The following is a 10,797-nucleotide window of genomic DNA, read 5'->3' on the forward strand; positions in this document are numbered from 1 at the left end:
TTTGATCTAACAACGTCAGGTTGGGTCCCCAACACTAGGAAATTGGGTGATGCACGGCTCTCTTTCTGAATTCTAAGAGTCAATGCTATGGACTCGTGTCGTTCACCCCAAAAAAATCTTACTGTAGAAAACTGATGCCTAGATACATAATGCCTGGAAAAGTAATTTTTACGAGTTTGATTGACCATAAAAAGTCACATTTTAGAGTGGCTTGTGTTTAGTCGAATATTTACTTTTTGAAAAAAATATGTAAAATATCTATTATGTTCTTAATAAAGATAAAAATTTTATTCCATTCTATCTGAGGGCTTAAGGGTACTTTTGAAAAAAAAAAACTCCAATTGTTAGTAATGAAAATTGGGCTTTTTTTTATATCCTGCATAATTTTTTTTGCTATGAAATATGAAAATCTTATTTTTCATTAAAAAACAATTTTTCTATTCTTTTTATAGCTACAGCTAAATATGAGATTTTTTTTAGTTTTTTTATTGACTGCATTTTTTTTAACGAAATAAACGAGACTTATATATGGAGAAATTAATTATTTTATCAGATGGAAGCAGTCAATTAGTGGGGACTAGGACACAACCGCCCTTATGTCATCCCAAGAGGATAAGTTATTTTCATTATACATATAAAAGTCCATGCGTAGGCCCATCTTTTTAAGGAGGTGTCCAAGATTCATTGGGATAACACTACTTTAAGACTAGAACCCTAACCTCTTGCTTGAAAAGAAAAGGACGAACAATAGAGCTAATGCCCGGGTACGTACAAGCTGACTTGGGGTCAAACATTGGCCAATTTTCTAGTAGATCATCCATGTTTGATTGTTGACAAGTAAATCATGCAGCATATGAAGATCCAGGATATCAGCCTTCATAACAAGAGGTTATCATTTGATGGCCCGAAGATTGAGAAAGTTGTAGGAGTATGGATTATCATCAAATGCCCTACTAGACAAAAATGCCTTTTTTTTTTTGGATATATTAGATGAAGTAAATTAAACGAGAAAAGATATATCCATACGAATTTGAAAAGAAAATATTAGAAAATTGGATAGGAAGATTCATCGGGTAATCCCATAGAGTAGATCCTGTATGGTTTGCCATGTACGATGCCATCTAATGAACAGCACTATTAGCTTCCAATGAGCAGCATTAATCTCCAGCAATTTTGTAGAAGTTGATGAATCTTATCCTCAACAAGGAAGGAAATGAGCGAGTCATTTGATAATCATCATGAAGTCATCTTCTAAATAAAATTGTGAAGCATGTAGTGTGTAAACAACATAATTTTGATCTTTCCATGCCGCCTGCAACCCAATCATTGGAACTATGATATCAAATATTCTAACAAAATCTATCGCTATAAAAATATCACTAGCACTGCGGATGACAAAAGCTGCTCCACCTAAATTATTTCTCTCTACTATAATACCATCAAAATTGATCTTGAGGAAGTAAGAGGGTAGTGGCTCCTAAGAAAAACATATTATTTAGAGAGACACAGAGACTACGAAAAAAAGAGAGTCATAAATTGCTTCTACTGTCAAAGATCTTTCTGCAACAGCCGCCTTAAGATATTCATAAGCCTGGGTGGGCGCTTTCAGAAAAATTAGCCTAGCACTCTGCATATCTCGGAAGATGATCATTTCCTACCAACCAAATATTAAAAGCAATATAACAAGCTACAATTGCTTTCTCCCTACAAGCATTATTGAATAATATCTCTCTGATAATGCAAAGGAACTCCTCAACTTAATTTTCCAAGTTTTAGGGTTCCGTTTTTTATTGCTGGGATCACAGCCGTTCATCATGCTGTTCTCTCAAGCCTACATGCACGATGCCTGATGAATCCTATTATGTATCACGATTCAGACCAGGGAGGGCTTTAATCTGGGCGGCCAACTGGAGCACGACAAGAACTTGGGCCGGCCCTGGGAGGGTTCATTCAAAGCTTGTACCGGCCCAGGGTAGAGAATTCAAAACCGATAAAAATTTCGGGTCGGGCATGGGTTGAGATGCCTGGGAACCCGACTACCTGAAACCGACATTGTTAAATAAATTAAACTATTAAATAAAATTCTATATAATATCTACCAATCGAGGGTGCCCATCCGTCCGTCATCCTCTTCTTTCTTTCGATTCTAGGGTTTCGTCCGGCTCGTCCTTTACCCCCTTGCTGTCTTTGATCCCAAGGATTTTGATTCGGCGTTCGGATCGATCGATCGATTCTTGATTCCTTTCGCAGAAGAAGGGAGGGATGTACAACGGAATCGGGCTGACGACCCCGCGGGGGTCGGGCACCAACGGCTACATCCAGACCAACAAGTTCTTCGTCAAGCCGAAGGCCGTCCCCGCCAGGGCTGACGCCTCCTATGACGGCGCCGGCGCTCTCCCGGAGGGCGCCGTCCGGAAGCCCAACAAGGACATCCTCGAGCACGACCGCAAGCGCCAGATCCAGCTCCGCCTCCTCGTCCTCCAGGAAACCCTAGCCGATCAGGGCTACACGGAGGACGAGATCGCCGAGAAGCTCCAGGAAACGCAGAAGAACCTGGAGGCTGAAGCGGCCGCCGCGGCCGCTGATGTACGTAGCGGTGCTCCTCCTCTCCCCGGCAAGAGGTTTTGATCTCTCTCTTCTATTTCTGTCTGTTGCTTTCTTGTTTATGTTGCCATCTTTGATTATTCATAAAATTTTGGGGCGGGAGGTCGTTTCTCTGGTTCACCAACCAAGGGTTTTAATGCTTTCCACCAAGATCCCTAAGCTTAGAAAACAAGAAAAAAGGTGTTGATTGGGTCTCTTTTTTTTTCATTTTAATGAATGTCAAGTCTATAATTGAGTTGCTGATGACAATCAAAGAGTTCTCGTTTCAGAACAATATACCCTCAGGTTCATGCCTTTAAAATATGTTGGAAGTCTATAGCATCATCTTGTTTCTGGTTTTATTAGGCACTGGCAAACTTCTTTCTGGCTAATTTTGATCGGCATATATGAAGACTTCGGAGAAGTGTATCTGAACATCTATATCTGTTTTGAATAACAATAATTCTAGATCACGGTCCGTTTCATATTGTAATTGTATTATATTTAAACTTTGTTGATATGGGTTAAATACGTCTTTGGTCGGCAGGATGAATCTGTCAGTTTCTGGTGGGTCACAGTTTGGTTCATTTGGTACATGCATATGGTAGACAGATTGTGATCAAGGTATGCATGTTAAATATTTTTGTTCAATGGACATGGTAACAATATGCCAGTGGGGGTGAGTGGACAACTGTAGATACGTTGAGATCATGCTCCATACTCTGTCTTATTTTGTGTATATAGTTGCAGATTGGTTGGACGTGCACATGCACAGACAGAGAGAGAGAGAGAGAGATGGCTAGGAACCAAAAATGGATGGGTGGGAATGGTTAAAACCTATGCTTAGCTTCAGGTAGTTGTCGGTTAAGGAATATCAATAACTAATTGAGCATGAAGAATTTAGACAACGTGATTAGAGGGCCAAGTTGCCTTATGTACATTGGTTTAGTTATTTAAATAAAGCTATGTTTCAGGTCATTCTAGCTATGTGCTAATGTTGTCCTACATCCCTAAATGGGGAGAGAGATAGGTTTCTCATGAGGGGAGTGATCAATTTCATTGTAGTTAGAGCATGTGGATGCATTATGACTAAAGAATTGGCAAGCCTTGTGGATGATAAGGATGCTAGGTTAAGGAATCAGATTAAGAGTGAAAATACTTTTACCCAAGTACCTTCAAGAGTGGTCTGTGTGCTTGGAGAGGCATTATCAAGGTACTGAGAAGCTTGAAGGAAGATTTTAGTGCCTTTTTAGTAAATGCAATAATACAGGCTTGCTGGATGATGTAGATGTTGGATTCTCTTATCTGCCTCTCATACAGCAAGAGTCATGCCTTTCCTTCACGTCTTGGGAAAGGAAGGATGTGAGCTGGTGGTTGTTAATCTTACTTATAGTGGGAATTTAGTGTTACAACATTTTTGCTCATTGGAAAAATGCTTTGTAGAGAAGACTTAGATAAGACAAATTAATACGGATGTCATGCATCCTATGCTAGGATGTTTGATGTTTAAGTTGATTTATAAGAGTTGTGGTGCATGTTATGTGCCAAAATAGGTCAGGGATGACATTTGGCAATTTCTCATTTGTCCTTGTATAACACTTTGGAAACCCATATTTTCCCCTGAATAACTTTGTTTGGAATGTATGATTATCATGTTATCATGCACTCTAATCAATCTTTACAAATGTTGGGTTGATATTCTGGAGTGCATGCTCTTTTTTTCATTTTAAGTTTTGATATAAGACCTTGTCTTGCCCCTATTGCTGTCTTTCTCTAGGGTATCCATGGCTCAACAAGTGTAAACACAAAACATTAATCCTTTTCCATTTTTATGTCTTTATTAGACAAGGTCTGTAGGATACCTGACATGAGGTAGTGCTCTCTCAGATATTTGTTAACTCCCCAAATCTTGGTGAAGGTTTAATGCTAGGTCTCTTGGCAGCAATAGTTTTTACCAACTTTTTATGCTGGCACCATAAGAACATTATTCCTTTTCTTTTCATTCTCTCATTATGATATATTTTGCCATATTTGTCTTCATAGAGATTGATTTAACTTGATCTGCAACTCGCTTCTTTTGGGGTTTGTTTTCAAATGAATAATGTATGGCTTTTTCCTTTTACCTTTTTACCTATTCATTCTTGAATGAAATGGTTAATTTGGATCCTATGTTAAGATATATAAAACATGGATGATTTCACACTGATGCCCTAATGCACCTTTTTTTTTTAAGTTGTAAACAAAGACTTTAGCTTGTTGTTAGCTTGTTCTGTGTTGCTAAAGCATTGATGTAGCAATTGGGAATATGCCAAAGTCGATACTTGATTGATTCTTACCATATGTTTATTGCTTTGTTGTTATATTCGATTCCCATTCTCATGTTTTCTCATATTCTTGTTCATTCATAGGATTTCAATTGGGTCTTTTTTCGATTCCCATTCTCATGTTAATATGCCAATTGGGTCTTTTTTCTTATGTACATTCATAGGATTTCAAAGCATCAATGATTTATTTGAGAAGAACAATTTGCTTGTCTACTGCTTGGATTACCGAAAGCTACTCAAGTTTATGATATTCTGTAGTAATGATTTAGATCCATACAATTATTTTAAATTTGACTCTTAAAATGATGAACTGATTTTCTCATCAAGGTCGATGCAGTGGTAGGATTAGCTTAGCTCTGTAATTTTCTATAAGCTATATATCGAAGGTTAGATAATAATAAGGATTTAAGTGCCGGTGCATCCTGGACTGCATCGGATACAATATCAGTCCCAGTATGCTCTCATGCGAATATCATATAGGTACATGTATAATATGCTCATTTGTGCTGTTTTGGCACATGCAGGCGTTCTATAGTTTGGTATGGAAGTGTAATGTACTGGTCCCTAACCTATCAGTAAGGTACCATTATGTGCATAGATGCTGGGATGATTCCCACATTGAGAAGGGTTTCTTGGGAAACTGAACTGAGAAACTGGTGCAAAGCATTTGTTTTATGAAGTGCAGAATTTGGGTTTCCCACTTTTGTATTACATGTGAATGAGAACTCCTACAAGATACCTGTTGGAAAAGGGACTTTTTGTATATTATTATAAACCGGGATCAATGGTTGAAAGGGACTTGATAAAAACACCCTTATAATATCATTTTATGCATCTTTTTTCTCACATCAGAGCATGTGGAGAGTGTTATTATAAGGAGACTTTAACAAATATCCATATAAAATCGTATATATGAAATTTACCAAACTTCGCTGAGCACAAGAAAACAATGAGAAACTGATACATAAACTAGAATCGTCATAGTTTCATATCATCTCATAGATTTTTTTTGATATATACAATTTTCTGCCTATATTAACATAGCATATCTCATTTCTGACATTATGATTTTTTTTCTGTCATCATTTCCCGTCTGACTTCTTTATTTTTTCCCACACCAGATTCTATGTTGATAACTGTGGTGACTATGAGAATGGCTACTGGTACTCTAAACCTTGGTTGGTAAAAAGGAGCACACAGTATGAAAACATAATGTGCTATAAGTGACATTTATGTTTTAACTATAGATTGCTTGTTAATGTGCCATAAGTATCTGAATGTTTATGTGTGCCCTGAGTTCTTTTAAAGCTTCTGTTTCAGCAGTTACTTCTCAATCTTCGTTAAAGGAAAGATAGGGCTGAATAAGCTGAAAGTTCCTATTTGGATGTTGCATTGTAGATGTTAACTATATTTTAAGGTTTAACCAGTTTTACTTATGGTATTATTATGTTTTAGGTTTACAGATACACAGACCCATCATATTGCTGCACTTAAGGAGAAACAACTTGAAACTTTGAGAGCAGCTCTTAAGATAGAAGACAGGAAGAAATCATCTGAACAAGAACAACAAGAAGAAAATCAGCAGGACAAAGAAAGTGACTTAGAGCCTGGAGAACTTGTTGATGAGAAATATCAAGAGCATAAAAGGAATCCAAAGGACTCTGACAGGCAACAGGAAAAATATGATGACAGACATGTGGATAGTAAGAGGAAAAAACAGGTGGTGGAAAGATTCGGAAGTGAGAAAGGTCTGAAGGACATAAACGAGAAGGAAAAGAAGAACAATGAAGGCAGGAGGTCTCCAAATGATGAGCTGAAGCACCATGACAAAGATATCATAAAGGGAAAATACAAGGATGGTTCCGATAGTGATAGCAGTAGAAGTATTGAATTGGAAAAGAGGAAACATGGAAAAAGTGTGCGCAGACATGATTCTGATGTCCGGAGCAAGAAGCGGCTTGGAAAAAGTGCACGCAGACATGATTCTGATGTCCCAAGCAGTCAGAAGGACAAAAAAAGGGGTTTCAAAATGCAAGGAAAGAAGAATGAAAATCAGCAAACTGATGATTCCGATTCTGTTAGTGACTCATCATCAGATTCTGACAGTGAATCTGAGGAGGAAAATGCCAGAAGAGAACCAGAGAAATATGTCAAGAAAAATAGGAGGCATGATACTGATTCAGATTCAGACAGAAATGCTCAGGACAAGCAAAAACTAGTGGGGAGGCAATGGACAAAAAATAAGAGACATGACTCTGATTCAGATTCAGACAGAAATGCTCAGGACAAGAAAAAACATGTGGGGAGGCAATGGACAAAAAATAAGAGACACGACTCTGATGATTCGGAACCAGAAACTGATGATGATGAGAAAAGCAGAAAGCAAGCAGACAAACATCGCAGACCCATTGGAAGGTACAAGAGCAGCGACTCTGAATCTGACGATCGAAAGAAAAATGCCATCAATTATAGGAAACATGGAAAAAGCAGAAGAAGGCATGATTCTGAAGATTCAGAATATGATACTGATGATGAAAAGAAAAGGAGAACAAAGGGGACGGGGAAACATGGTGAATCCAGCAAAAGACGCAAGACCAATGACTCAGACACTGACAGTGAAAAGAAAATTGCCATCAATCTCAAGAAACATGAGAACAACAGAAGGAGACATGATTCTGAGGATCCAGATTATGATACTGAAGATGAAAAGAACCTAAAAAAAGGGATGGAGAGTAGCAAACTAAGCAGATGGCATATGAATTATGATTTTGACTCTGACAGTGAAAAGAAAAATAAGAGCAGAAAACATAGTGCTTCTCATGAATCTCATCATGTTAGATCAAGGAAGGTTGCTGAAGGGAAAACACGTGGTAACAGGAGAATGGGGAGAAGGCATGATACTGATGATGAGAGCTCCTATACTGATAGTGGTAATGAAACTGCTGACAATCAAGTTGTGAAATACAGTAAATCTAAACAGAAGCAAGATTCAGTGACTGATGACAGTGGAAGCCAGAGCTCTTACCATAGCAGTGACACAAATTCTGATAATAGCAATAGGCCCGTGAAGCAGGATAGGAGAAAAACAGGCAGGCGGGATAATAACAGAAATGCTGGAAGTGAGCGTCAAAATGGTAATGACAGTATTAAGAGAGAATACTCAGATATTCCAAAGAAGGCTGAAAGAATTAACCAGTTTGAATCAAGGCAAGATAGGAAGGACATTGATGACCATGGAAGCCAGGAAGCAAAGAAAAGGAGAGAGGCTGTACATGGTCGCCCATCTGCTGGTGTACGGGAATCGAAATCTACTAGTGTTGGTTTAGTAGAAGGGGAGAGAAGGAGAGAGAGTGAGAGCAGAGGTCATAAGAACTACCATGGAAGCCGAGAAGAACGGAAGAGGGAGGACAACTCCATATTGCAAAAAGTTGGTGATAAACGGGCATTAGAAGAACATGTAAATGAAGATAAGTATGGTAGCAGAAGGTACAGTAAAGATGAGCAGAGCTATGATGGTGCTAAGAGGAGAAGATATGAAGATTCTCGGCAGCACCGAAGGCATGATAGGTATGACCATCGTTCCACTGAAGATGCGGGCCGACGCAGGCACTGATGCGCCTGTTCTTGTACCTGAAATGGTGAGCATTATTTTGCTTACACTTCCCAGAAAATCTAATGTGGTCTGACCAGCATTTCCAACCACCTTAAATGGTTGCACCCTTTTAATCATAATTTAAGAAATGGTGAACATTATTATTTGCTTCCTAGAAAATTTAATGTGGTCTGACCTGAATTTCCCAAATGGTTGCACCCTTTCAATCATAACTCAACAAATAAGAATCAATTGTCCGTGGCATGCAAAATGAAGTGTTATTGTATCATTCACTCAAAAAAACAGAATGTATAATTTTATCATGAGCACTCAGAATAGTACATCCACATGTAGATGGCTGTCTTATCGTAAGAAATGCTGCTTTTTGCTTGGTCCTCTTTTGCATGGACAATCTGGCCGCAATCTTGATGTTGTGTATGATCTGCAAAAGGAATTACATACAATTCAGTTGAAATAGCGAATGGAGCTTCTTCTGCAACATATTTTTATTTTAGGAAAGAAGAAATATATGAATTATGAGAAACATCTGCTGAGAGCTATGGAGTTTTACTTGCCGGTGTAGCTTTCTTGTATTCCGTATCTGAAGATGAGCTGTTTTGGAGAAGGCAGCCCCATCAAACTATATCTAAGTGTTTCTATCTTTCTCGTATGCAATATGTTTGCTCTAGCTGAATTTCTAACATTTTATTTTATTTTCCTCTTGTAGGTGAGGCATGGCTTGTGGTAGAGAATGAGCTTTGAAGCGTAAAATTCTGTGGCGTCTTTGGTTATGTACTTGATGTTGTAGTGGCTGCAAACCTGTTCCTGGCAGCAAAAAAATAATTAAAACTTGATTAGGGTGTTCCATAATATGCTTGCACTTGCAACCATGTAATGGGGTCTAACTTTGATTATGGTGTTCCATAATATGCTCGCACTTGCAATCAGGTAATGTTCTAGGTTTCCTTCAATGAGTATCTTATCCGAATTACCATTAAGATTCACTATATGCCTGTGGCAGAACTGGTTCAGGAATACCATGTTTGTTAAAAACAGCATGTTTCCTTTTTCTTTTTTTGTTGTTCATGGTATCCTTTACTTTGCCTATGTTGGCCGCTTTTGGAACTTCTAGGTGGGCTGTGTACAAGGTTTTGCTAAATCCAAGCATTAATAGATTTTGGTGTTTTCAGCTGACACTTTTAACTGCTCGTGCTGGTGAAATAAAAGTTATGTTGGTTTAGTCCAATTTATTTGCAGCATGATGGCTATTATTATACTGAAGATATTAAAAAAATTGATTCTATTTTTGATTTTTGTAATATCGATGATTTGTTTAGGAGATTATCGAAATTTAACATGATGCGGCACCCTTTTGCAGTGCCGATGATGCCATGTTGTATTTCTGTCAAAAGACTCAAAACCGACTGGCTAGTAGGTTATGTCACGGAAAAAGTAGGATATTGTGGGTGATGGGATAAATTCAGGAAGTAATATTTATTACATTGTGCAGGTTTGTATCATTTACCGTAAGTTGGTACTCTTCGATTATATTTGTCTGGTGGCCAGGTCCCCGAGGCTATATAATAACTACGATAAGAAAGTCCACTCTTAGATGACGCCATATATTGCTCTCTTTCCAGAATGCAGCTTAGAAACTCGATAATTGCTTCAAGGGCCCTTGTAGAGAGGACTTCGCGGGCGCACGCAAAATACCGGAACGGGTGAAGTCCAGATCCTCTTGAGATCGATGATGAGATTGGCTCCTCATTTGTAGACATGATACCGCCGGAAATCAGGTGGTCCAGTTCTACAAAGGACGTGGTTGCACCCAATTTAAGCTAGTACGAGTCAACTCTGACTCACACAGCAAACCAACTTGTTAATGTATTGGTGCTTTGCTGGTATCATATGGTCAATACAGAGGGAGCAAGTCGGTATACCAGATTTTGATACAAACAGAAAAATTTTAGCTATGCTCGCTCTAACCATTAACAATCAGCTGACTGGTTGCCCCCTCGTTATGTATATTCTCATGATCCTGAAACCATGTAATCGGTCTACCGGATGCCAAATAGTTTACATGCAAGGATGTGGGGAAGCATCGCAATCACCGTGGACCCAACCTTATAATAACCATGTTGCAGTGGTGTGAAGCTGTCTACTTGCATAAGAAAATATCCATCTGGTTTGAATGGCAAACGGTTGAGGCTGCAGAAATCCTGCTATTACACAAAAGAATGCAAAATGCTTTGAACAAACCGAGGGATAAACACAGAGAGATTGCTAGAGTGATCATGA

General features: G+C 38.5%; 2 protein-coding genes across 4 annotated transcripts in view; both read left to right on the plus strand.

Moving 5' to 3' along the window:
* The window catches only part of LOC103721183 (uncharacterized), a 63,381-nt gene that overhangs the window by 21,569 nt on the left and 31,015 nt on the right, over positions 1–10,797 (plus strand). The window lies entirely within an intron of this gene.
* LOC103696708 (pre-mRNA-splicing factor) lies at positions 2,092–9,470 on the plus strand. Of its 2 annotated transcripts, XM_088707428.2 has the most exons (4): positions 2,120–2,621; positions 6,029–6,106; positions 6,363–8,545; positions 9,227–9,470. In XM_088707428.2, exons 1-3 carry the CDS (start codon positions 2,263–2,265, stop codon positions 8,518–8,520), a joined length of 2,595 nt encoding a protein of 864 aa, XP_088563554.1. In that variant the 5' UTR covers positions 2,120–2,262; the 3' UTR covers positions 8,521–8,545; positions 9,227–9,470. The 2 variants fall into 2 exon arrangements, with proteins under 2 accessions (XP_008776629.4, XP_088563554.1); XM_008778407.5 differs by lacking the exon at positions 6,029–6,106 and having other exon boundaries at positions 2,092–2,621.

Source organism: Phoenix dactylifera, chromosome 11 (genome assembly GCF_051530095.1).
Source record: "Phoenix dactylifera cultivar Ajwa chromosome 11, Ajwa_hap1_PhDact_Kaust_v1.1, whole genome shotgun sequence".
Classification (NCBI taxonomy): Eukaryota; Viridiplantae; Streptophyta; class Magnoliopsida; order Arecales; family Arecaceae; genus Phoenix; species Phoenix dactylifera.